The sequence below is a fragment of the Scardinius erythrophthalmus genome (assembly GCF_964197995.2).
Source record: "Scardinius erythrophthalmus genome assembly, chromosome: 21".
NCBI classification, from domain to species: Eukaryota; Metazoa; Chordata; class Actinopteri; order Cypriniformes; family Leuciscidae; genus Scardinius; species Scardinius erythrophthalmus.
In genome coordinates, this window is record NC_138241.1 from 27,871,765 (window position 1) to 27,899,615 (window position 27,851).

General features: G+C 36.3%; 3 protein-coding genes across 5 annotated transcripts; 1 reads left to right on the forward strand and 2 right to left on the reverse strand.

Annotated features, from left to right (window-relative positions):
* Window positions 1-10,001: 10,001 nt before the first annotated feature.
* On the reverse strand, window positions 10,002-15,717 carry adh8a (alcohol dehydrogenase 8a). Its single transcript, XM_081351585.1, has 9 exons — window positions 15,567-15,717; window positions 14,641-14,742; window positions 14,412-14,553; window positions 13,560-13,647; window positions 13,250-13,469; window positions 11,540-11,800; window positions 11,289-11,421; window positions 11,057-11,195; window positions 10,002-10,955 (listed from the first exon to the last, which is right to left on the reverse strand). Exons 1-9 carry the CDS (start codon window positions 15,582-15,584, stop codon window positions 10,925-10,927), a joined length of 1,134 nt encoding a protein of 377 aa, XP_081207711.1. The 5' UTR covers window positions 15,585-15,717; the 3' UTR covers window positions 10,002-10,924.
* Window positions 15,718-16,142: 425 nt separating this feature from the next.
* fam241a (family with sequence similarity 241 member A) lies at window positions 16,143-19,280 on the reverse strand. Of its 2 annotated transcripts, XR_014029109.1 has the most exons (3): window positions 19,039-19,280; window positions 18,093-18,559; window positions 16,143-17,025 (listed from the first exon to the last, which is right to left on the reverse strand). XR_014029109.1 is itself a non-coding variant. In XM_081351588.1 (2 exons), exons 1-2 carry the CDS (start codon window positions 19,273-19,275, stop codon window positions 18,266-18,268), a joined length of 531 nt encoding a protein of 176 aa, XP_081207714.1. In that variant the 5' UTR covers window positions 19,276-19,280; the 3' UTR covers window positions 17,526-18,265. The 2 variants fall into 2 exon arrangements, 1 of the variants encoding a protein (XP_081207714.1); XM_081351588.1 differs by lacking the exon at window positions 16,143-17,025 and having other exon boundaries at window positions 17,526-18,559.
* On the forward strand, window positions 19,135-24,419 carry eif4eb (eukaryotic translation initiation factor 4eb). Of its 2 annotated transcripts, none has more exons than XM_081351586.1 (7): window positions 19,135-19,269; window positions 21,048-21,151; window positions 21,342-21,437; window positions 21,543-21,606; window positions 22,228-22,341; window positions 22,450-22,589; window positions 22,830-23,799. In XM_081351586.1, exons 1-7 carry the CDS (start codon window positions 19,228-19,230, stop codon window positions 22,942-22,944), a joined length of 675 nt encoding a protein of 224 aa, XP_081207712.1. In that variant the 5' UTR covers window positions 19,135-19,227; the 3' UTR covers window positions 22,945-23,799. The 2 variants fall into 2 exon arrangements, with proteins under 2 accessions (XP_081207712.1, XP_081207713.1); XM_081351587.1 differs by lacking the exon at window positions 19,135-19,269 and adding an exon at window positions 20,118-20,228 and having other exon boundaries at window positions 22,830-24,419.
* Window positions 24,420-27,851: the final 3,432 nt, after the last annotated feature.

Genomic DNA, 27,851 nt, shown 5'->3' on the forward strand with positions numbered 1-27,851 from the left:
TTCCGCTCAAGGTGGCGGTGTGGTGAATGGTCACTCGGTGTATTGGGTCCGGTGTGGTATAGTATTCGGTAACCCTGAGGACCCAATTAGTATGCCAGTAGTATGCCTGATCTAAATCTGTTCTCGCGATAACTTGTAGCTAACGTGAGCTGTTTAAGTGTTATTATGTGGTAGCTTTATGTAGAATGCTAAATCCCGCTGCTATATGCAAGGTAAAATTAAATTATATAAATTATAATTATTAAATTATATATTGTATAAGTAAATTGTGTATATTCTATAGCTAGCCTAATATTTACAATCTCAAGTTGCGTCAATAGCAGGAGAAAGACCGCAAAATTTAAAAATACTACTGTTATTGTGTCACGAAATGTATTTTTAAGAGTTTTTCAGTCGAGAAAGTAGTTGTTTTAATCTCAAATATGTTGTTTGTTTATACAGACAGCGCCTATTTCAAATTTTGATCTGACGTTTTCGGAGACGAGAGATCCAAGGGATCGCCGGGCGCGATATTTTTTTTCCCAGGAGGGTAGGGGAAGACTCATTAATATTCATTAGGGAAGTCATCACTGATTGGTCTTTACCCCAGTGACGGGTAGGTTTAGGGGCGGGGTTGGGGTAGGTCATCACCAGCTCTGGTCATCACATAGACCCCAGTGACGGGTAGGTTTAGGGGCGGGGTTAGGGGTAGGTCATCAGACCAATCAGTGATGACTTCCCTAATGAATATTAATGAGTCTTCCTCTACCATCCTGGGAAAAAAAATATCGCTCACCGGGCGCTCAGCGCTCACGTATCCCGCCTGGCAGAGTCTTATCTCGGCAAGTGCAGCAGACGTTACTCGCTGAGTCTAGTGGAGTGGTATAATTCGTCTTGTGTAGGCTATGTCTAACGGACGATCTTTGATCTCATTAATCTATCATTTTCGTTTTGGCTGGGGGCAAAGTTTAGTTTTATAACTTTATATAACGTTGAATTGTTTAGGCTATTTATCTTTAACGTTGTGCCTGCTGACTTATGTTTGACTGAATCGTTTAATTACTTTATTTATTGACTTGTATGGCTACTTATACTTTCATAATTGCTATTATTGATCAATAAAACTGAAATTTAACAAAAAGAGACAGGGTTGTGTCATTTTATTTTAAATAGCCTATGCACGAATATTTTAATATAATATGATATCACCAACACAGCATGTATTTTTTTTTTTTTTTTTTATGTGTGGGATCATGGGAAGTATTTCAGAGTATGTTGTCTTGAAAGAAATCAAGCATCACTGACAAAGGCTCAAAAGAGACCATGACTTTCTAAAAGATCTTTTAAATATAGATGGTTTGTGTTTTTGTTTTACTTTTAGGACTGGAGAACATCTGGTAATGAGATGTCACTTTTTTCTGTTTGTTAAATGCTTAGTTAGGGTTGGGATCTCTGCAAAGGAATACCTTCTCACAACATAGCAACACTTTATAATTAACTTAATGAATTACTAGCGTAATGATAGCAGCTGACATAGTTGCACATCATCCTCTTCAGTGGACCCATCCTGGTACATCATCCTATATATTTCAACCAAGTGGCAAGCCGTTGTGTTTTGATTTTTTTCCCTCTCCAAACCAAGATGGCAAATGGTCAGTCAGAAATTGCAAGTTGCTCCGGAATATCCACCCATTCCTTCTATCCTAGGAGACTCTTGTAGGTAAAAAAAAAATATTGCAGCATCAAGCAATATCTAATGAGTCCTATCACAGTTGGGTCACCGAATACTATAGGGTTACCGAATACTATTACACCACACCAAAGAGTATAGAAGTAACAAGAGGCGAAACTCAATAGAACGTTCCATTGCAACAAACTCCCCCATGCGCAGAGCTGCAGCGCCGCCATCTTGGACTGAACGCAACACAGCTGTCATAGGATTGAACGATACCGGCTCAAATTCAAAAGCGGTTAAATGAACTAAAAAGTAGTTTCTAGTTTTTAATATCTCTAGAGCAGACATCCCATGTCTCCCGGAAGATCCGGGAGTCTCCCGCATATTGATAGCGGCTCCCTGATGCCCGCAAATTAGCTATAATCTCCCGTAATCTAGAGCGAGCGAGCAAGAGCGCGCAGCTCCAAACCGTGTCCACACGGCAGAGAGGGCGAGGAAGCGAGATATCAACATATCAACCTAAAATATGGAACACAACTTGTTCAGATTTTTTGCTTTCATTTTCTTGCAGTTCTAAAGTAAAATATATTTTGTAATATATATATTTTATATAAAATATAAATAATTATATTTTTTAAATTTGTACATTTTAATAAACTCAAACTTATATAACTTTTTTCTGTTTCACTTTCATAATTTATTTCACTTCAACAATAATCTGACAAATTAAAACAAGACCAACCATAGGTCTAAATTCCAAAGCATTCTTGAATTAACGTTACAACCATTTAAGGATAGTGATTTTCATGTTTATGCGAAAAAAAAGGTGACAGTTAAAGGGTTAATTTAGTGATAACAATGAATTAATAAAGCGATCATTTGCCAGGTTAGGTGTTCATATATCTCTGAAAGTAAGTTATGCGATTTAAAAAGCCCATTTCGAGTCTTGACAATTTCGACCAAATAACATTAGCAAACTGTTACTGCGGTTATGGGATAGCTTACATTAACGTTACAGCACCTGTTATCGTTTACGTTAGCTCACTTTAAAGTTAATAAAACCTTTTACTTTACCTCTCTGGATCTTTGGGGAATCTATGAAATGCTAGTTGATTGGTTGTACACTAGTTGTTGCAGTTGATGGCAGAACACGTTTTTTTTTTTTTTTTTTTTTTTTTCAATTATTTCCAGACATAATGTTAATGCATTATGTAGTTGTGCTAACGGTAAAGCCGTGGTTCAGTCCAAAATGGCAGCCGCGCTACCGAAGCGCCACCTAGTGGCTGTTGTCAAAACTGCAACGGAGTTTCGCCTCTTGTTACTTCTATACTCTTTGACCACACCGGCTGCTCGGGGGTAGTCATTTTTACATTTCCCGCTGTTGTCACTTGTCGTCATCGTTGCTACGATATGTGACTCAAAATGACTGAAACGACCAATTAAAAGGTATTCTCTGATGATGTTAAAAACGCTAACTGTTACGCTGATCATAGACAAACAGGGGGAGAAATTAATATCTACCGCACCGTCGTTTTTTTTTCTTGTCTTCGTTCACAGTCTGACATATATTAGAAGCTATGTCTGTCATGGATTTGCACTGAATTGATTCTCAAAAATACGGAACAAAGTGCGTTCCGTATCAGTTCAATACGGAACAAGACTTTTGTGTGTCAAATACGGGACTATTCCGTATTATACGGAACAGTTGGCACCTTTATAGCAACTATTTTACAATATAGACAGTTGACAATTCAAAAGAGGTCGATATTTCAGAAACTTACGTTATCTGGAACAAGAGTGATTGGGAACTACTTTGGAACATAAAGTTATATTACTGTGATATGTGCTAATATTAATTTCCACTAACATTGCAAGACAGTCTACTTCATTTACAGTTTTAACAGATGTGAGATCTAAGAAAATATGTTGTACATTTTAACATCATTACAAGAGTAGGCCTATGTGTACACGTTTTATTATAACAAAAGAAGGTTCGTATTGATAAACTGAATTTATTTTGTAAGGCATAACACTTTATGCAAAAATCAGCTAGTACACAGGCCTACTGGGTTTGCATCTAAGCAGAAAAGAAAAAAGAAGAAAAAACTGGAAAAAGACGCCATCGACGCGTTATCAAAAGAGATTTTGCAACGGACATACCAGTCTCGTTTACGATTATAGGGTTGAAAAGTAATTAAATACGTTTCTGAGCTAGCACTGCCATATACAGGGGGTAGTCTCATGCCGGGGGGTCGGAATTAGGCACAACACCGGCATTGCATTTACATCTATTAGGTGACATCGATCTTACCCATGCATTTACATTTAATAATGGAAAGTGACCACTCCAGGGCGATCTACTATTGGGTCATTCTGTTATAGGTGGTAGGCATTTATTTGCGTTTCCAATATCAAAAGTTGTGAATGGTACCAAAATGCCGAACTGGGGTGCGTTTCCCGAAAGCATCGTTGGCCAACTATGGTCGCAAGTTCCGTCGTTACCAATAGAGTTCAATGGACATTGCGATGAACTTGCGACCATAGTTGGCCAACGATGCTTTCGGGAAACGCACCCCTGTACCGTACCAATTTTTGGGTACCCTTCCGTTGTACTTAGCACAGTAGTACAGTACTATAGGGTGGAGCTAGACTCAGTGCAGGACGTTGATTGGTTGACAGAGATTTGTCACTTGCGAGTGCTACAAGGGGAATGACAACATAAGCGCCATTTTTTAATATACAGTCTAATATAATACTACTGTTACTGTGTCACGAAATGTAATTTTAAGAGTTTTTTTTAGGCGAGAATGTAGTTGTTTAAAGGTGCATTGCGCAAGTCTCTGAGTTTTTGCAGAACTATGCCCCCTTCTGGCGACACGGGAAACTGCAACCAGAGTTGTGCGTTGGGGTTTGGGACGGTCTCTTTGAATCCATCTTCTACTTTTGCCAAAGTCGCTTGAGTTGTCTTCGCTGATGCGGATAATGGCGGCGAATACACAAACCTGCCAGACATAGCCAGGTGAGCGTGAACGAGCATGACGTCACGCCCAGTCGATTCCGTCCCGAATCCCTCTTATTTATTTTACTGTACTGGATTATAGAGGCAATCGCAGAGATCAGAAGGGCTCATTCAGCCCATCAGGCAATTGTTTAAGCATGTATGAGTTAGAAAAACGGGTATTTTTAACATGAAAAGTTGCTTAATGCACCTTTAAAGCTCAAATCTGTGGTTTATTTATAAAGATTTATGAAAATTTGATCCAGGTTGTGAGATCCAGGCAATCACAGAGCGCTCGGCGCTCTCATGTACCCCGTCTGGAACAGCCTTTCCTCGGCTAGTCGTTCTGACGTTTGCCGCTGACTCTGATGTCTCTCTGTAGTGGTTGAGATATAATTCGTCTTGTGTAGACCTAACGGGCGATCTTTGGTCTTGTGAATCTATAATATTTTGTTCCCTGGCCAAACTGAGGGCTAAGTGAAATTTCATAACATTAAATTTAGGCCATTTAACTTTACCGTTGTAACGTTAGACTAGACTCTAGAGCGCTGACTTTGTATGTTTGACTGAATTGTTTGCTTTATTTCTTATTGTATAGCTTCTTGTACTTTTTACTTATACTTTTATAATGGCTATTATTGATAAAACTGAAATTTAACAAAAAGAGACAGGGTTTAGTTTTGTATTTTTTTTTTATTATTACAGTGAAGATGATCAGAGTACAAATGCACATATTGCCTAAACCATATTAATAAGTTTAATATTTTTTAAATTTAAACGAAAGGCAGGGTTGTGTTAAATATATATATATATATATGTATATATATATATATATATGTATATATATATATTTAACACAACCCTGCCTGTAAAATCAGGGAGTATCAATGCTTACTACTATGTTCCCTAAACGGAAGTTCTCAACAGTACGAAACATAAATCACGTGAGCCAACTCAATAAACATAATGATACACGATAGATGTTTTTTTTTTTTTTTTTTTTTTTTTTTTAAATACAAACCATTCTTTAATTATTCACAACCTTGGAAGCTATGGGAGCTGATTGAGTCACACCCTGGGTCCCCAGCAGCAGTGTGGAAGACCTTTCTGGTAGAGATGTTCCGATCAGAGCCGGATTAACGCAAAGGCAAACTAGGCACGTGCCTAGGGCCCGATTGGCGGGATGGGGCCCAGACAGAGGGACAAAAAAAAAAAAAGTCCTATCTACAATTTATTTCAATATTTATTAGTTAACTAAAAATAGTGACGATGTTTATCTTAACCATAGACTGTTACATTACTGCAGTTAAACCAATGAATGTGTCCGTTACAAAGCGGGTGCCGGCTTCTGAAAGTACAGGTATGTGTAACGAACGCATCCATCAGGTGCTGCGAGGCAAAAGCCTAATAAGCACACAAAGAAGCACTGCTCAAAATGCAGGTGTGTGAGTTGTCGTCATCTATTTTGGAGTGATTGCAATGTATTCTAAATATAAACTTGTACTGTAGATCAGCGTCATTTCTGGAAAAATCATTCACCGCTTTATTACGAGTTTAAAAGAGCGCGAGCGTCATTAACGTGCCCAGACGCGACGCTTTGAATTTGCGCGTACAATGAATAACATAGCTGACTAGTAAAAAAGCTACAAAATTAAAAGACAAGACGTCTGTATTCTAAGTTAAAAAGCCAACACACTACAATATTTTTAAATGTTTCAAATAAAGGATCTCATATCTATGGGTCTATCTTCTAAATTCTGCTGCTGATTAGATTCCTGACATTACGCCAATAATATCAGTTTATATATTTTTTTTCTGCTCAGTAGCGATCGTGTTTTTCTCTTCCACTTGATTTGTGTATAACATATTTAAGGTAGCAATGCAATATAAAGCACATATGCTCATCTACTGAAGTGTGATTCTGGAACTGTGAATAAATTGAACAAAACAGCAAAATAACAACAACAACAACAACAATAACATCTTCATTAAACAAAAAAGAGATTACCTTAGATAAAGTTTGATTAATATGTACATACAGTACCGGTAAAAGTCTGGACCCATTACTATTTTTAATGTTTTTGATTATTATGCTCTACAAGCCTGCATTTATTTGATCAAAAATACAGAAAAAAAAGAAACAGGAATATTCAGCAAGGATGTGTTAAATATATAAAAAGTGATAGTGAAGACTTTTTTAAAACAACTTTTTAATAATCAAAAATCCTGAAAAAAAGTATCACAGGTTATAAAATAAATATTAAGCACCATTTCTAACATTTGATAATAAATCAGAATATTATAAAGTTTTCTGAAGGATCACGTGACACTAAATTCAGCTTTGCATCACAGAAATATAACGTATAGTAAAATAGAAAACCATTATTTTAAATTTTAATAATATTTCACTATATTATTTTTTCTGTATTTTTGATCAAATAAATCCAGGCGTGATGAGCATAAGAGACTTCTTTCAAAAACATTAAAAATAGTAATGTGTCCAAACTTATGTAGTACTGTGTAAGTAAAAATATACTGCTTTTAAAATTAAATGTTGTATAAAAAGGTTAGGAATCATATTTGTTTCAAGTGTTTTTTTATTGGGGGTGGGGGGCCTCCAACATGAATTTTGCCTAGGGCCTCCTAATGTCTAGAACCGGCCCTGGTTCCGATACCCTTTTTCCCTCCCCGATACCGATTCCGATACCTGGACTCAGGGTATCGGCCGATACCGAGTACTGATCCGATACCTGGGTGTGTATCTATACAGCTGCAATTACTAGATATAATTATTTTATGGTGTGCTTCAGACTAATCCCTTAATAAAACATGAACAAATACATACAGTGAACTAGAGTATTTTTATTATCTGACATACATTTCACAGCAATACATTATTTATTTGAAAAAGAACGTTAAATGAAGCCACACATCTAATCCTATAAACTGAAAAAGGTATTTTAGTTTTATTTAGTTATATAACTCTATGAATAATATAAGAAAAATAATCTCTTTTTAACTTTAAGTCCAGAAACAATTGTGTTAAATGAACGGCATTTCATTTTTCAAATACATAGGTTAAAAAAAAGAAAAGAAAAAAAAGTACAACAGTAACTTGTACTCAATCTAACGTTAGTCCTTTAAATAAGTGCAGCCACAATGTAGTGAAATAAGAGACTTGAGTATAAATAAACCTCACCTAAAGATGTTAGGAGTAAAGCTGTTTGTTTTCACATCTTTTAGTTTGCATGAAATGTGTTTACGCACTATCTGGAATAGGGAACGCTGTTTCAGATATGTAACGTTATTTGCGTCCAGTCAAAATGTACCGGGGCTCCAAATGTTCAATTAAGCGGCGAAATCCATTGTTTTCGATGACTGAACAGCGGCTGGTCATCCAGAATTATAAACTCGATAATTTTGTTGGATAAATGTATCGCTCGTTGGCTGTCTTTTGAAAACTTTTCTCTTGGTTTGAATGAAGCTTCCAGAGATTGTTGATTCTGGCGCGGCTCATCCTTCTCTGCCCTTGCGTTTATGTAACCGTTGTGTTCTGCGGGGTGACGCGTCTTCAAATGCTTTATTAAGTTACTTGTGTTGAAGTTGCTTCTTCTTGTGCCACCCCTCGCAATTATTACAGAATGGCATATGAGACATGTCGCCGTTTTAATGGCTGGTTGGTCCAGTCTGAAATACTGCCAAACAGGGGACATACTGCCAGTGCGCGTTTTCATTTCTTCTTCGCTGCTCTAAACAGTGGTTGCTTGTGGAAACAGCACAACTTCCTGCGTTGCCACACGCAACCACTGTTTAGAGCAGCGAAGAAGAATTGATCTCCGATTTGCTGCGTTAAGCAAAGCTAGCGTGCTTAACTAGGTAATGTTATTGTTTAAGAAAATGGTATCGGATCGGTACATGGGTACAAGTACTCGCCGATACCCATGCCAGCATTTTGATTGGTATTGGCGGCATTTCCGATACTGGTATCGGAATCGGAACAACTCTACTTTCTGGTGTACACTACTACAATATATTCGTCTGATGTGATGTACACTAATGACCTTTAGAGGGCAGACTTGCACAAGCTTGCACTGTCCTTGTTTTATCAAATGTCTTTATGTGGTGAAAAAGCAGTGTTGGGGAAAGTTTTAAAAGCAATGTTGTTACAATATTGTGTAACTAGAAACATTTTTACAGTACATTGCATTACTTTTTTCTCACCTGGGCTGGTCTTGTTTGTTTGTTTGTTTGTTTGTTTGTTTGTTTGTTTGTTTGTTTGTTTGTTTGTTTGTTTGTTTAGTTCTATTTTTGGTAAATACACATCAAAATATTCACAGGATGGAGGAAATGCAAATTCATGTTTGTACAGTATAGAGAACAAACCTTTCAGCTGCTGCCATTCTAGATCGCAGAAGAAGAGAGAAGAAAGTTGAATTAACACTTATTCAGCAACAACAACAACAACAACAACAAAAATATATATATATATATATATATAATGTTTATCTAAAGTAATTTTTGGTTATGATTGAATTGGATCATCAAAGGTCAGCAGCGAAGACATTAGTTAATAAAGCTAGATTAAAGGCCTACATAAAGTGTATTTGTGTTAACATTTAATTATTACTGGTTTGTGTAATATTTTGAGTTTGCATTTCACTGTTTTTATTTATTTTGAGGAATACTGAATCTGTTTTTGTGCAAATGAGATGAGTAAATACATGTTCAGATTTAGACTAGAACTACAATAACCATCATATTTAAACCGCACAATGCCTCTGCACTTACTCCCGGTTTCTCGCAACATGAGAACAGGAGAGGTGTCAGATATATTGTTGTAAATTTAAAAGTAATGCTTTACTTAAGTTACTTGAAAAAAGTAATCAGATTATGTAACTCACGTTACTTGTAATGCATTACCCCCAACACTGATGAGGACTATGAGGTGTGGCAACACCAAAGCAAGCATCCGTGATACAGTTCTTGTGGATTTTTTTCATGTCCATTAATATGTGAAAACAGTTGCATTTGCTCAGAGGGTCCACAAATTAATCACCTTTAAAGTATCAAACGTGTCGGCTGTGTGAGGTTTGCTGTCTCAGTTTGCTTCAGTATGTTTGTATGCCTGGCTATATGTGTTTGTTTGGTACAGATTCTTTTTATTTAATTCTTTAATCTTATCAAATTATGATTGATATATGAAAACTCTTCAGTGCTGAAAGAGTGCCTTGTAACGTTATTGAACATTGTACAAATGTTTTTCATGAACTTCTTCCAGTGTTCATAAGGTCCAATTAAATTGATCTTTGAGTGAGAATGTGCCTGTGAACACCTAGAGGAAACATTAGGTTGAGTACAAATGGTTTAATTATTTTCTGATCATTGCCACTTAAAGAGCAATGTAAAAGCCTGAAAAGCAGTTGCAAACTTGTTGGTTTGATCCAGATACATTTCAGTTTGCAAGCTGAATTAAAGTATATTTTCTCCTTTATTTTGCTCTATTATATAACCATTTAAAATGAAGGGTGAATCTCCGGCAATTATCACAAAGAAATTAAAATGGATTGAAGTCATAAAATGTCAGATAAAATATATAGTCAAAAGCAGCTGAAAAACATTTCTAGTGTCTGCATAAGATCTGAGCAATCTATTTCCATCAATTTGTCTTAAACATTTTTAGAAGAGTCTGGAAAAATGGTTTCTACAAGTTGACACTGAATTGACCACTCAAGACAGACAGATATGAAAAAATCATTTGAGAAAGACATGGTGCAAAGTATTTAACGTGTATCAGTGTTTGGATCAGTTTGGCAGGTTATGAGGTCAAGCTGCAGGATGCAGCTGCAAATATTTGATGCTTCCCAACATTCCCATGATTATTATGTAAGCGAGACAAATGCTGGAGAGTCTGGCTTAGAGGAGAGAAATAAACTATTTTGACGGCATCATAAATTGGTAATACAAAACCACTTGAAATGATTTACATGCTTGTCTCTTTTTTATTTGCCAAAGATAACATTCTTGCAAAACTTATCAGAACCATTTTGCCTTGCAGATGAATAGAAGTTTTTGATGCTAAACATGAACGTTTACATGCACTTGTGACTCACTTCATAAAGCTGAGGGCTGGAAAATGCTATTAAAGAGAATCCTTGAAGCTCGTACTTGAAGCTGGTTACCCAGCTGTTACTCAAATACTGCAAAGAGGGAGAAGAGAATAAAGGGAATATAACCGTGGCCTAGAGTCTGATTGGGTGAAGATGATTTGCTTCTCATTTGGATATATTCAGGATGGATCGAATGCTGTAAGATAGAAAACAAATGTCAGTACTATGTTTATACAAATGTTTTTTCCAATATTAACCTCAGGCTCAGACACAGAAAGATGAGAGTGAAAAATGTACCATTCTCCAGTCTTCATGAGATTGATGGCATCGTTGACCTGCTCCAGACTCATTTTGTGTGTTATAAACTCGTCAAGCTTTATTTTGCCGGACATGTAGTCTTTAACCAGTTTTGGAACAGAGTCCTTGCTCTTAAAACCTTTACATAAACAAAAATGAATGTACTGTATGCACAGGCATGTACTCATTTTCTCTGAAAGCCATAGAAAGCGTTAACTGACAGCCTGCTTACCACCAAACAGAGATCCTTTCCAGGTTTTTCCAGATATGAGCTGAATTGGTCGTGCAGAAAAGTCCTTCACATCAGTCCATCCAACCATAACACTCACACCCCAACCTTTAACACACGACTCCAGTGCGCTCCTCTGAGGTCAAAGACGCGTTAATTCACACACAGAAAGATTGCAAGTACTGAAAGCTTTTAAATAAGTAAATAAATGCTGTTTTTTACACACTGTAGAGTACGTGTCAGTGAGGTCTTACCATTACTTCAGTGTTTCCCACACACTCGAGTGAGAAGTCCACTCCTCCATTGGTCATTTCTGCCAGTACTTCAGAGATTGGTTTATTATATGCTTTTGGATTCAGAAAATCAGTGGCACCAAAGACCTTTGCCTTCTCAAACTTCTGTTCATTAATATCCACAGCAAAGATGCGAGAGGCTCCAGCGTTTTTACAGCCCATGACTGCAGCCAGACCCACAGCACCCAGTCCAAACACTGCACACACAGAGCTTGGCGTAACCTTCACACAAACACATACAAATCACTATTGTAATGCACCTCAACATTCACCTCACTTTTCAAGCCACAAAAAAATGATTTGGACACTTTAGTCACCCTTAAAATGTATGAATTTATTTGCATTATACAAACTGGCATCTACAAACTTGTTTTTTTTTTTGTTGCAATTTGCAAATATGTATACATAAAGTGTCCAAATCCTTTTTATAGAGGGTTTAACAGTTTAAGAAAAGCAAGTTTAGATAAATAGATAGGAGCACATAGGAGTTATTAAATAGATTCAGTTTACAGCTCTGAACTCTGTATTGTCTGCATGACGATACCAACTGACAGTTATCCAGATGACTTAATTACAAAATATTTTGAAACAACCAGAATATACACCAATGCTCTCGTCATGTTATCCCTTCTTGAAGTAAAACCAAGTGTCAAGTCAAATTTATTAGCTCTTCACAATACACATCTTTTCCAAGCAGCTTAATAGAAAGACATAATGTGCTTAGTGCTTTAAAAAGTTTTAGGGCTGGGCGATATGATGATATAAGTGATCATCTGGATTTAGATCCACCTATATTTTATGTATAGTGTTGTCTAGAAGATAAAGTGTTCATTTATGCGGCCGACAAATGCGACCTCTGGAGGGCGCATCCGTGGAAATGAGCTATTTATGAATGAGCCATTGAATTATTCACTTAACCAACACACTGATTCATTTTGTAATACACTGACGTTAGCGAGCGCATGGGGGGTTGTGAGTTAATGAACTGTTAATTATTTATTAAATCATTAAAATGAAAATTACAATAAATAATTTTAAAATAAAAACATTCAAAATAAAACACTTCACTGAAAACACTAAAAAAAAAAAGTATTTTATCGGCTTACCTACATTTCATGTGACCATTAACAGACATCAGTGAACCTTGCTCTTGAATATGTTTTTCAATTATTTAAATATTAACTTAAAATCAGTCAAAAAGTAAAAAAGTTACTCAAAAAGTAAATATTTTAACCTTGTGTTCAAAATCTATAACCCCTGGTTTCACAGATAAAGCTTCAGACTAGTCCCAGACTAAAATGCATGTTTGATCTGTTTTAACTTAAAGCAACATAAATCTTAAAATATGTCTGTGCCATTATTTTGTCTCAAGATGCAAACCAGTAATGTTTTTTTTTAATTAATCTAATCTAATCTCAATCTAATCCCTGTCTGTGAAACCAGGCCCAAATTACTCAATATTACTGCAGTTGTATAAAATAAAGATCTTATCGTCACAGCTGACATTAACTTTTAATGTTTGTCTTTATTGTTTTTCCCTAAAGTATGCTTGTGCTCTTTTTCTTTAAAAAGAATGACCCTTGAATTCAACATTTTGTTATATAAAGCAAAGACATTCAGTAAAGTGTGGCTTAAACACTTCTTGAATATACACACAACATCTATACACACCCCAGCTGTGTTGACAGCAGCTCCATAACCAGTAGCGATGCCACAGCCGAGCAGACACACGCGGTCGAGTGGAGCATCATTATGAATCTTTGCCACAGCAATCTGGTTCATGACGGTGTACTCAGAGAAGGTACTGGTGCCCATGAACTGCAAGATGGGCTGACCACGGCAAGTAAAACGTGTTATGGGATCAGACATGATGTCGTGATTATTTCTTGTCCTGCCAGAGAAAAATAATAATAATTTCTAAAAAGCAAGAAAATTGAGTATAGCCTAGTATGTAAAACGTTGTTTTGTGTTTGTTTCTCACCAGCTGCGGTCGCACTGGTTTGTTTTTGGACACTTGCAGAATCTGCATTCTCCACACTGAGAGATGAAGAGTGGAATGACCTTATCACCTGTTCAACACAATACACAGATATATTCATTTATTTTACTTGCATAAAGAGTGCATCTCAATCAGCTCCCTAGCTTCTTAGGTGGTGAATCAGTATATCGGGCACTGTAAAGGACAGTAAGGACTCTGGCTCACACATTGGGACACTGATGATAGATTTCCTGCGACATGACAATGTCCTCATTGTAGACCATCACTCCTGGCATTTATGAACAACAGCAGAACTGATATCTTTCTGATATTATTTTTTTTAATGTTATTTAAAGTAGACTACATAATTATAAAAAGATTGCTTGTTACATATACGTGCAACATTTCAGCTGTAAATAAATTATTAATGTTAGCTAAGTTCAATACCTAGCGATGAATGTTTATGCTGAAATGTAATTAAATAGGCATAACGTTTTTGGTTAGCCTATAACCAAGTGAACGGCTTCTGGAATGAGAAAAAAATTTATAGGGTGAGACTGGATTTCGTCCTGATCCAATTGATTAGATTGTAGGAAATGGATGTTACTACCCAAATAAAGGCAGATCTGAATGCCATAGTTTGCAGTCAGTTGGGGATGATATTTAGTGCATGTCATGAAGAGTGCATATGCATTTAAAAAACAATAATAATGGTGTGCACGGATACATCATTTATAATAAATAATGCAACGCTCTTTAAAAAAATAAGCATTGTCAATTTTGATTTCCTGGTGACTTTAAAGGAGAAATAAATACATGGACAGGCATTGTTAAAATGTAGTTTAAGTTAATGACCTGGTTTGAAATCAGTGACTCCAGGTCCAACACTCTCCACCACACCAGCGCCCTCATGTCCCAGCACTGTGGGAAAACCTCGCTTGTTCTTCCCTTCAAACAGGTGGTAGAGGTCAGTGTGACACACACCTGTAGCGACAACCTTCAAGACAGGAGAAAAACTTTTTAATCAAAAAATAATGATATCACAGTATTAACTGATTTTACAACTTGCATGGGCATTTCCCACCTTGATTCGTATTTCTCCTTCTTGAGGTGGGGCGACTTCTATTTCCTCCATCATCAGGGGAGCATTGGGCTCCCAGGCAACGGCAGCCCGACATTTGATCACCTTTGGCAGAAAAAAGAGATCGGTTCAGCATGTTTTATAGAAATTTAATGGTTGACTACTGATGTTTATATAACTACTGAACTTGAGCACTTGCATGATCTACACTCTCAAACCGTAGTTGGAGGTTGTCCAGCTGTTTGGCTTTAGCCAATGTAAACATGAAACATCTGTTTTTAGAGCCACAATTATCTGTGATTTCACAATAGCAGATAAATATTAACCCAATGAAATTGCCAGAGCACATTTAGCTCATACTAAATTTTCCATTTGACAGAGACCTATGTAGATTTTAGAAATATGTAGATATATAGATATATATAGATATATTATTATTATATAAAGAGATTTAGATGTCACTGAGGTGACAAATGTACATATGATTTTCCCCGAAATACTTTTTATTTATATTATATAAAAACATTATATTTAAATTAATTCTTCTGGATTTCTTTATATACACAGTATTATTATTATTAGCAATGCAGCAAGTCAATATTGCATCACAGCATATCATATACACAAGTTTTACATTGTATGTGCATTTTATATAAGGCATTGATCTTACATATTTTAGCCATTTTTTTGGCTTAAGCCTTGCTTAAAGCATCGAAAACAGTCTTATGAGAGTCTTATTAAAACTTTGGCATTAAATAGATCAAATAGAATCTTATTTGCAGATGTAGCCTATTTGCATTGTAAATTTTTCCTCATCAATAGCTCAATGGAAATGAGCGTAAAGTTATAAAGGGACTGAAGTCATATTAATAATGCATTAACTGCTCTGCAGCACAAAGGGAAAGAAACTAAAAGACAAGTTTACGAACCTTCCCTGCAGTGGCCATTTCCCAATGTAGTCTTTGCTGAGAGATGAATGCAAAGAGAGACAGAGAATCTTTGGCACTCGCTCTTATATTCTGGATGAAGCAATTTCCCTCCCTCTCTCTCTCCCTCGTTCTCTCTCTCTTTTACTGAACTAAATTAAACATTTTATTAGCTAGGGTTATATATACATAGGCTACATACAGTCAAACCAAAAATTATTTAGACACCAGATACAATTTGTAATCTTTTTTTACTAGTGGGTGCAGGACACTATAGTTCACTGAGTTAAGAGCCAGGGGAAAACTTTTTGAATTTGAAGATCAAGGTAAATTCTTATTTGGTCATCCGGGAAACGTGCAATGTCTTCTGTTGCTTCCGAAGGGCAGTACTTAATGTAAAAATTTGGACATCTTCATCCTGTTCAAAAGTTTTTGATGCTTTTCAATTAATATTTGCTTAAGTTCTAAAGACTTATAATAATAATATTGTTATTGTACTGTGTGTATGCTTTTGGGAAACACAGCCCAGATGGATTTTGTGGATTTCATTGGGAAAAAGCAATAACTACAAATGATTTTTAAAACATGATAATTTTTATTATGATGACCCAGTTTTAAAGATCCCTTACATTGCAGAAAGATGTGAAATATAAAAAGCAATTATTTCCAATTAAATTAATCAAAGTATTCCTCAGTATTGACCACCACCACCCAAAAATACAGCATTGTGGCATACAGTAAATGATATGTAGGTGAAATGAAATTATGGCACAGAAGATACTGATTAACACCGAAAAGAATCATATACATTAGAGCAAAGTGTTGGCATTGTATCAGCAATTATGAATTGTAATATTACATACCAACCAAAGTTTTTTTTAATCAGTACCAAAAATAATCATATTCAAACATGACTTTCAGGAATATGAAATGATGTCATCTTGCAAAGATATTCACAGTTACATAAATAGCAGCTTAGCTTTGCTTAAAAAGTTAGTTCATTCAATAATCTTAAAATGTAAGAAAACACAAGTGCAATAAAAACTGCCATTTTCATACTTCTGATCCTGAATATGGGTCATACAAAACATTCTATTGTTGCAAAACTTGCAAACTAAATATTTTAGTTATGAAATTATCCTTTGATTTCATTGATACAGATATTGTAACATGATTTTTTTAAATTAACATGAGCATATTAAAGTAAAATTAATTTATAAGAATACCCAATAGGAATATACAGTGCATAACGTAGGTCTTTTCTCACGAGAGGTTTAGTTTTAATAGAGTCTTCTTCTGCTCAGACTTTTGGAGCCTTTGATTTAATTCATACAGTCAGAGGAAACACAAACATATCCCAGCAGCCCCAGAACATTTCACATGCAGTAGTATTAACACATTCAAGTTAACACAGAAGGATTATTATTCCCTGGTATATTTCCAAAGACATGTTAAAGGAACACTCCACCGTTTTTTGAAATAGGGCTTATTCACCTTCTTTCCTACATTTTGATAGGTGGGCAAATGCATTTTTGTCTCAGTGCATGCATTGTTTTAGTTTGACAGGGTCGGCGCTAGCTTAGCTTAGCATAATGAATGGAATCCTTTGTTGCCAGCTAGCATGTCCTGAGTAAAAGTGATATAAAAAACCACCTAATTACTTCTTGTGGCCTGCGTATTCACAACGAGTACAAATAGCGATGCGGATTAACACTAGGCGATTTCCTATGCAGATATTGACTTGGGACTATATTGGGGGAAGCACAGACGAAGCACTGCTACTTGGGCGCAGAGATATCACGCCCAAGTAACAATCTTCGCCTGTGCTTCCCCCTAATATAGTCCTTAATATATAATATCTGCCTAGGAAATCGCCTAGTGTTAATCTGCATTGCTATTTGTACTCATTGTGAATACGCAAGCCACAAGAAGTAATTAGGTGGGGTTTTTTTTATTTTTTTTATATCACTTTTACTCAGGACATGCTAGCTGGCAACAAAGGATTCCATTCATTATGCTAAGCTAAGCTAGCGCCGACCCTGTCAAACTAAAACAATGGATGCAATGAGATAAAAATGCATTTGCCCACCTATCTAAATGTAGGAAAGAAGATGAATAAGCCTTATTTCAAAAAACGGTGGAGTGTTCCTTTAAGGGGAAGATGAGGAAGGTTGCCCTCTAGTGCAATTGCAGAGAATGCAGGACTGACACCTGGGCAAATAAGAGTAATACATTCAACAACAGTACCATGGTCATTTTAATGACCATATAACTGGCATGTACAACTGTCATTAGAATACGGTTATATTTATGTTCTTTATCCTGAACTTTACTTTAAAACTAATGGTAGTCAGCATATCAATATGCACCCATTTTGTTGATGCAAATATTTAAGGGAAGCATGCTTTTCACAAATACATAATGCATAGATAATGCACAGTTCACACCAGCGCACAGACTGGATGAATCATTCCTGTAGATTAAGAAAATTCTCTGATTATCTTTAATAACTTACCCTCTTGAACATACCCACATAAAAAGAAGGCAAACGGCACAGATCCAAGTATACGGTTAAGGTAATATGTTCAAATGGCATTCGCAAAGCTCATTTTTTTGTAGAAAGAAGTCTCTCCTCTCTTTCACTGGCACAGGCTGTGAGTGGCAAATGCACCTTCATCCGTCTGTCCGTCACTTAACATCTGTTATTTCTGAATATAAATGATAACGATGCATAGAGTTCCCACAAGGCCGAGGGCTTGGACACCAAGAAACCAGAGCAGCAACCAAAAGACCAGCACGACCACAGGCTCCACAATCTTCTCTCCAAAGTAAAGCTGGGTGAAACCAAGACCCCTCAGACACTTATTGAGCTCCCCGAACAGAGTGCCCATCTTCTCACAGTCGTCCACCAATGGAGCCTCTGGCGCAGGTCCTTCTGCTGCCTGTGGCTCTGCTGCGGAGGATTCATGTGGTCTTTCTCTTCCCCTGAGGTCATTCTGAGAGCAAAGACAGAGTTTGACTAAATTATACAAAGCAGAAAGTGGAAAATACTGTAAGATGACACCACATAACTGTGCGTGAGAGTGTCTGTGGAGTGTGTTTATATGTACTCAAGCTATATATAAGCAGGCAAAAAACAAACAAGTTGGTATACCTAGGTTTATTACTAAGCTATAAATAGATATTGTTTATGCTTAACATATTAGACTGAGTGAATGCCTTATGTTATACTTAATGAATGTGAAATTGCAAAACAATTATTCACAGAGCAGGCTGTGGTGTGATGTGGAAAGCTGTTGATACAGAAAGGGAGAGGCAGGGCAATGTCTTAAGTTACAGATAACAGAATATTCCGCCATTTTTCGAGTAAAAAGTGAAAGAAAGGAAGATAAAAACACACATGCAAGTCTAAAAAATGTATTATTATATTTAAATGCAAAATTGTTAGAGCTGTAATGAGATATGACAGTCTTACCAGTGCGCTGTGTGTGGGTCTAATAGCACGCTCGCGCTGGCAATGACACCCGCTTCGATCTCGCGTCCCGCATAAGACATCACGATGACGTACCTCCGCATCATTTACTATCCGATTAGTACTTGACATATTCCTAAAAACAGAAAGATTAATGCTGACCTGAGATAGGGCCGAGGGACTGAGAACCAGATGGCTGCTGGCGATACTTCCGGTCTTGGCTGTCAACAGAAGGTACATCCTGACGTCATGAGTCACTCACGGTGCAGTCATAATAAAAGATTTATCATCCTAAATAGCGGGAATTGTTGTATTATGTTGTTATAACCTTTATAATGACAAAAAATAATGATTTAGACATTAATGATATGTCCATTATGTAGATATGTCCACATTTTCTTTCTTTTTTATAAGGTCTAGCCTGTTTCATAGTATAATTATTCATTAATAAATCCGCAATAGAAATATATACTGTTATTGAAGTGCAGGCTGTGTGTCAACACCTAGCAAGCCGACTACGTAGACAAAATTTGGGGGCGTCATTTCCGACAGTCGGTTCTTTCGAACAGCTCATTTAAACGAACCGACTGAGAACGATTCAGCTGCCCTTTTACGTCACGCGTAATCACATTTTGGTCTGTCATACTCAAACCTCTCCAGTAAATTCATATATATCGTTTCATATTTCTGTGTACTGTTTCAATTTTATGAAAAATTATGTTTATTGTAATTTCATTCAAGTTTACTTCATGGCAGCTCATAAAAACAAGTCAACTAAAGCTAAATATAATTTATTTCATAAATTATAATAATTTAAATAATTTATTTCATAAATTATAACATAATAAACATAATAAATTAAGTTATTTCTTATACGTCGTACAAATGAGGCGCTGCCGCGCTTCTCCGGCCAAAGAGTTTATTTGAGAACTGTGATTCGTGAACGTTAGTGAACTGGCTCTATCAATTCACTTTCAAGAACCGATTCAAAAGAATGATTCATTCAGATCGCCAAATCGTGTTCGAATTGTTTTTGGTAGGCGTCTCTACGTTTTAAGCATAGGCTTTTGAGCACAGCCTGTGATTCGCTCTCAGTACTGTGTCAGCCAATCAGAGCGAAGCACTGAAGTGAAGCGTGAACGTCCCTTATGAGGCCTGTGAACGACTCACGTAAAATGGCGACGGCGGAGCCGGTGAGTGAATAAACTTCACAAAGATTATTTCACACTTTCCTGTCTTTTCACGCTAAACTACAAAACGGCCTTCATTTAACAATAGATATACTTAGTTTTAGGCTAAAATTACTTTTAAATTTCATCCTCTGTAAACTTTTAAAAAGTTATTCGGCTTTTATGAATGGTATGACTCAAAGTTAGGCTGAAAGTTGATAAGGCTTGTTCCAGTCACGTAAGGGACTTAATTGCTTTTCCAGATGTCTGTTCGTCACTACTACCCTTTATGCATTTAGGCATAATTTTAAACTTGTTTAATTTTCTTTCTGGAAGAAAGCGAGCCCGTCACAGCACAGCTGTCAAAAACTAAGACAGCGAATGAGGAAAGTGAAGCGAAGTGAATTGTATTGTAACGACACCATGCTGGATCAAACCATGAAAGCTGTGTCAAACCTCAGTTTATTCACAGCTGTTAAAATCGGAATGAATGACAGTAATGAATGACAGTAATGAATGACTGTAAACACTTCTAGTTATCTCACACAGCTCAGGTTAGATTAAAATAAGGTTAAGAAAAACTAACAGTGACTACAGTCCTCAGACTTGCAGCAGATACAACACAATCACATTAAACTACCAGGTATTGCATTGGTCCCAGGTGTTGATTCAGTTTTGTTCTCTATGCCTTATTTAAGTTAAATCATGGAAAATAAATGGTTATTGTCTACTACAGTAAGTCCAACAGGTGTGTGTGTGTGTGTGTGTGTCTTCACATTGGCTGCTTTAATGTGAACTTGAATGTATTAGGTCAAAACTAATCTTTAAAATGTTCCTGCCCAGGAAATAAACTCAAATTCTTGCAAGAGTGAAGAGGAGAACTCAGAAGAGACCAATCAGGAGATTGTCAGCCCTGAGAGCTACATCAAACATCCTCTACAGAACAGGTCGAGTGAATGAATGCACTTGTTTTTAGGGACACACATAATGTTATTTCCAATAAAACGCTAGTTCCTAATTATATATTTTTTAGTCTTTAATATATACAAATGACATATTTCACCTGTATAATTTTATACATTAAGAGTGTTTCTAGATTCTGTAAAAATATTTGTTATTTTTATTTTTCCCCTAAAGATGGTCTTTATGGTTCTTCAAAAATGACAAGAGCAAAACATGGCAGGCCAATCTCAGACTGATCTCCAAATTTGACACAGTAGAGGATTTTTGGGCGTAAGACTTTGTTTTTTGTACTAAGAGATAAGCATAGCCTACATTTCACTTCCCCCCCAAATTACTTGACCAGTTTAACTGAGTTTATGAATCTCTTCTTTATAGGCTTTATAACCACATTCAGCTCTCCAGTTTTCTGATGTCAGGATGTGACTATTCTCTTTTCAAGGTAGGCTTCCCTCATAACTGCTATGCAATTTATGGGATAATTCACCCAAAAGTAAAAATTATATTACCATCATCAGCTTTAAATTAAAGCTCTGTGAAATTTTACCCAATATATACAAACACATTATCCAGACTTCAAGAACTAATTGACCTAATGCTAATCCGCAGCAAAATATTACTGATCAGTCGTACTGAGCATCTGTTGCCGAATCTTAAAATAAATGTTGAGCAGTTTATGCTGTGCAAGTTAACATTACTTATTAATTATCATTATTTTTTTACATAGATTCTTATCATTTGTTATTCTGTAATTTTTTTAAAGAAGAAAAACAAATAAAATGCTTTGCCGTGTCACAAATCATTACAATCTGTCAGCTTTTACCTTTTTATGAGCACTTTTACATTGTTGTTCTATATGTGGAGATCTCCAGTGGAATGTAACCAAGGAGGGTGGAGTTTAAGGGTCAGTTGCCGAAAGCGTAGCGTTTGCAAAATATTGTTTTTGTACTTTTATTCTTTTTTTGAAAGTAGATTTTTGCTTTAGTGTTGCTTGTTGCTTTCTAGCGGTAGTGTACGAGATACTCCAGATTACTGTGGACTTTGGTTTGTGCTTGGGTTGCAGGATGGTATTGAGCCCATGTGGGAGGATGAGAGGAATAAAAAAGGAGGCCGCTGGCTCATCACTCTCAACAAGCAGCAGAGGAAGTATGACCTGGACCGCTTTTGGTTGGAAACTGTAAGAGTTCTGAGTTAGTCACTGAACGCCCCCTCGAACAGGCACGCAAGTATTTCATGTGCTTCTGTAGCCCTGACTCTCAAACACTCACCTGTGTCATTCCTACAGCTGCTGTGCCTCATCGGTGAGACCTTTGACGACTACAGCGATGAAGTGTGCGGGGCTGTAGTCAATATCCGAACGAAAGGCGATAAAATCGCCGTCTGGACATCTGATTACGAGAACAGAGATGCTGTAACGCACATAGGGTGAGACTATGTTACATATAAATCAGGGGTGCCCAATGCCTGCAGAGTTCAAATCCAACACGCCTGTCTGTAATGATCAAGTTCTTCTGAAGATCTTACTTAGCTGGTTCAGTGGTGTTTGATTACGTTTAGAGCTGAACTTTGCAGGAAGTTAGATCTGCAGGAACAGGATTGGGCACCCCTGATATAAATTAGAATATACTCAACTTGGTACAATGTGTAATTGTGTTTGTTTGGCAGGAGGGTGTACAAGGAACGGTTAGGCATCCCTATGAATATGACCATTGGCTACCAGTCTCATGCTGACACGGCCACTAAGAGTGGCTCCACTACTAAGAACAAGTTTGTGGTCTGAATATCTTCAAGGGCCTGAACACTCTCTCTCTCTCTCTCCCTCTCTCTCATTCTCTCTCTCTCTCTCTCTCTCTCTCTGCCACTTAAAACCAAAGCAACAAAAACAGACTGGACTCTGAACTGCAACATTTTTCGCAAAAGCCCTTCACAAACACACTCCTGGGCTTCTGCTTGTACAAACGAGGATTGCAGCACAGGCAAATTTTGAAAATAACAGTGTTGCTTATTACTTTCAAACACATTTTATAAGTATTACTTCTGTATCATGCAACACTACACATGTTCCCACCAAACATTCACATATCACTACACTGTTTCGCTAAGAAAAAAAATGAGTATTCAAAAATCACATTCAATGTTTACCCCTGGCAAGTCTTGTTCAGAGTTATTTAAGTATTTAATGTTTTTTTTTTTGTAAAAAAAAATTGTCAATTTATTTAATGGCAGAGTAAAGGAAATGTCTGTCTTCTTTTATCCAGCAGCTTTGCTGCTTCAGTGCCTATTGAACATAAACATTTTAATTTATTCAGATTAATCCTCAACATTTCATTGAGAGGGTTTTTGGCCATTGAGTGCATGTAATCAAGCTCACCTACATAGAGCTGCCATCTTTAAGCATTAACATGATTAAATTTGGGGGTTTGCAATTCAAGAAGTGTTTTTTATATTGTGAATTTTCGATGCATCATAAGTTTACATTCCTTATTAGAACAGTAAACTGTGGGACTTTTTTGCAATGCTGTAACAGAATTTTGCTTGTCTGGATGTCATTGGCTTGATTTGACTCTTCAAAAAGATAGCAGCATTATCAAATAGGCCCTGAAAATAAAAAATAGATTCATATCGATTCAATTTATTCCAGGCGTCTTGGTATTTATCACCACAGTGATGCTGGATGTTAATGGGCAATTAATTATTTATTAGAGCATCAAATCTCACCAAAGTAGATAATAGAGGTTGAAATGATCTATCTATCTATCTATCTATCTATCTATCTATCTATCTATCTATCTATCTATCTATCTATCTATCTATCTATCTATCTATCTATCTATCTATCTATCTATCTATCTATCTATCTATCTATCTATCTGTCTATCTATCTGTCTATCTATCTATCTATCTATCTATCTATCTATCTATCATTTTCCCCACAATTTAACAACTCAGATTTTTCTAATCACTTTAGCCTTAAGTGCCATTTATTTTATTTTTTTGTGAACTCTATACGGTTAACATTCAGATTTGAAATCTCACAATAATTGATATTTGCCACGATATTTTCTGAATCTAAAAATAGTATCTGTCTATTTAACTGAATTCATATAGTTCAGAATAAGTTTAAGGTATCTTGCAGTAGACTTTGAACAGTGCTGAATGATATTGAACCAGTGTGTCACCTGATACTGGCTGCTAGAGCAAGTACAAAAGGTTATTGCAGGGACATAGAAAGAGAATAAATAACTATTTGTTAGCAAGGACTTTGTTCAGAATCAAAATGGTGTTCAAACTCCGATTTTCTATTCATCTCAAGGACAGTTGATCAATACAGGCATTTTTGTGGTTCTGTGTTTTTTTCTTAAGATCTTTTTAATGTTTTTGAAAGGTCAAAAACACATTAAAAAGAGAAATATTATTGTGAAATATTACAATTTAAAATAACTTTTTAACTTTAATATATTTTAAAATGTAATTTATTCATATGATGGCAAAGCTGAATTTTCAGCATCATTACTCCAGTCTTCAGTGTCACATGATCCTTCAGAAATGCTGATTTGCTACTCAAGAAGAATTCTTATCGCACACAAAAGATTTGCAATCTAAATCTTTTGTTATACTATGAATGTCTTTACTGTCACTTTTGATCAAGTCAATGTATTTATTATTATTATTATTAATCTTAATGATCTCAAACATTTAAATGGTATGTAGTTTTGGTTAGAAAAAAAGAAACCTTATTTTATAGTGTTACCATTTACTTTGGTGGCATGTTCTGTTGCGTTGCGGGGTGATCTTTTTGTGTTTAGTGACTTTACTGTGACATAATGATTTGAATGCCGTTTCAACATACTTTGATCAGTAGATAGAGAGATGCTTTAATAGTCAAACAAACAACGTGGGAGGGTCCCAGACTAAATCAAACTTGACAACTACAAAACTCTTTTTGTAATGGCGTTAAAAGAGTATTCTGGTTTAATGGCTGCGACTCAGGGTCACTAATAAAGCTGCAGATGTCAATAGTTTTTACTATCATTTTGATGTCTTCTGGATGTTTATGTGCTACTGGCCAGCAGGATAATGAGATGACATTCTGATGTGCTGTTTGAGCTTCCTCACTTCACACCTCTAGCATCTCTAATGAGAGACCCTTGAATCAGTCTTAGTGACCCTCACAAAATTCTAATGAGGAGCACGCAGTTTGTTCACCAATTACCGCTCTCAAGCAGATGGAGCTATGCAGTGTTGAAATCTTAATTTAGATGTCTGTTTTTCATGTAGTCTTAATACTTAAGTGTGCATAGATACATACTCTGAGATGAAAGTCGGTTCTTTGAAAATAGAGGACTCGTATGAAGGAAAAAGCTAATAACAGTCAGACCTCTGAACTGCGATGAGACTAAAATGGGCAGTGAGGGTATTATACAACCGCTCTGAAAAGGAAAAGAGCCACCAGGCATATGTCTTTGACATTAAACCATATCCAACCTCTGAATACCATAGTATAAATGGTTATTCACTAGACAGGATGCTCTTAGGCCAGGTCATGTCTTATTACTTGTTTGTTCTTGCCTCTAGCTATCAGAGAGCATGAAAGCATTTTCATTGTTACAGCATTCTGGCATGTGGCTTGGGGTTTTTGCCAAACATTTTCAGTATTTTAACAGTGGATGGCTGTGATGTAAGTATACAATATGTATGTTGGGAGATATTTTATTTATAAATGTATATAACTCTAAATATTTAATTTTCAATATATTATAATAAATATATATACATAAAATTGATGTATAAAATTTATATATATATATATATATATATATATATATATATATATATATATATATATATATATATATATATATATATATATATATATATATATATATACATTTTAGGTTAAAAAGTATATTTACATTTACATTTATTCATTTAGCTGACGCTTTTATCCAAAGCGACTTACAATTGCTATACATGTCAGAGGTCGCACGCCTCTGGAGCAACTAGGGGTTAAGTGTCTTGCTCAGGGACACATTGGTGTCTCACAGTGGATTCAAACCCGGGTCTCTCACACCAAAGGCATGTGTCTTATCCACTGCGCCACCACCACCCCAATATATATATAATATTAGGCCATATTATACATTTGTGGCCTTTACTAGTACATTTAAAATGGCCTTTTAAAATAGTTTTAGATTGATTTGTATATATATACATCCTGTGAAATCTGTGTGTGTGCCCCCCTTGCAGCTATAATAGCTTCCACTCTTCTGTGAAGGCTTTCCACAAGATTTTGGAGTGTTTCTGTGGGATTTTTTGCCCATTCATCCAGTAGAGAATTTGTGAGGTCAGGCACTGATGTTGGATGAAAAGGTCTGGCTTGCAATCTCCGTTCCAGTTCTTTATGGACCTTGCATTGTGCCAAACCCAGACTCGGACATCAGACTGCCACACTGAGAAGAGTGATTCATCACTCCACAGAACATGTTTCCACTTCTCCAGAGTCCAGTGATGTGAGGCTTGTGTGCAGCTGCTCAGCCATGGAAACCCATTCCATGAAGCTCCCGTCGTAGCTTTTGAGCCGGTATTAATGCCAGTGGAAGTTTGGAACTTTTCAGCTATGGAATCAGCACAGCTGATAGCGTTGGTGACTCATGTTCAATAATTAAGAGGTATGTCCCAATTCTTTAGTCTCTCTCTCTCTCTCTCTCTCTCTCTCTCTCTCTCTCTCTCTCTCTCTCTCTCTCTCTCTCTCTCTCTCTCTCTCCCTCTCTCTCTCTCTCTCTCTCTCTCTACAGGGTGGGCCATTTATATGGATACACCGTAATAACATGGGAATGGTTGGTGATATTAAAGTCCTGTTTGTGGCACATTAGTATATGTGAGGGGGCAAACTCCTCAAGATGGGTGGTGACCGTGACATATACTAATGTGCCACAAACAGGACTTTAATATCACCAACCATTCCCATGTTATTACGGTGTATCCATATAAATGGCCCACCCTGTATATATCTCAGTGTTCACAAGAAATAACATTTTAAAACCTGTTGAAATAGTGAAATATTACTGTTTAGGCCTACTGTATTTTTGACCAAATACATGCAACCTTGGTGAGCATAAGGGACTTTTCAAAATCATTAAAAAATATATATACTTTTGAACTGTAGCACAGACACACACACACACACACACACTAGGTTTATTGAACAATATATTTATTACATTTTCAGTTTGCATATCACAACAGATTACATAATGAATAGCAATCATGTAAAACACAGCAAACATTTTATACCCTGTTCTCCCTCCCACCACTCCTCCCTGGAGGAGAAAAATAAATTGAAAAAAAAAAAAAAAAAGATAAAATTAAAATAAATAAAATAACTAAAAAGGATGTGTGTGTGTTTTTTTAAAGATACCTAGATCAGGTAAGAAGAGTTTGACGTTCCTATTTTGAAGATTATAATGCTTCTCATTACCTCAGGGATCTTCCTGTAGAAGATTACCAACATTAACATTGTGCCTTAAGAAGTTCTTAAAAGGTCTCCAGACATCTTCAAAAGCATTTTGTTTATTCTTAACAATGTATGTTATCTTTTCCATTGACATATTTGAAGCCATTTCTTTAACCCACATTCCAATTCTTGGCTCATTAATATTTTTCCAATTAAGAGCAATTGTACGTTTA

Excerpts from the sequence above, each read along its gene's own strand:
- adh8a (XM_081351585.1), bottom strand. Across the intron at positions 11,422-11,539 it reads TGGGAAACACTGAAGTAATG|AGGAGCGCACTGGAGTCGTG; the intron begins GTAAGACCTCAC and ends CTTTGACCTCAG. Across the intron at positions 10,956-11,056 it reads CTCATGAAGACTGGAGAATG|CATTCGATCCATCCTGAATA; the intron begins GTACATTTTTCA and ends TCTATCTTACAG.
- fam241a (XM_081351588.1), bottom strand. The coding sequence starts at position 19,275 with ATGTACCTTCTGTTGACAGCCAAGACCGGAAGTATCGCCAGCAGCCAT. Across the intron at positions 18,560-19,038 it reads GACCCACACACAGCGCACTG|AATGACCTCAGGGGAAGAGA; the intron begins GTAAGACTGTCA and ends CTTTGCTCTCAG.
- eif4eb (XM_081351587.1), top strand. The coding sequence starts at position 20,184 with ATGAGGCCTGTGAACGACTCACGTAAAATGGCGACGGCGGAGCCG. Across the intron at positions 20,229-21,047 it reads AAATGGCGACGGCGGAGCCG|GAAATAAACTCAAATTCTTG; the intron begins GTGAGTGAATAA and ends GTTCCTGCCCAG. Across the intron at positions 21,607-22,227 it reads GTGACTATTCTCTTTTCAAG|GATGGTATTGAGCCCATGTG; the intron begins GTAGGCTTCCCT and ends CTTGGGTTGCAG.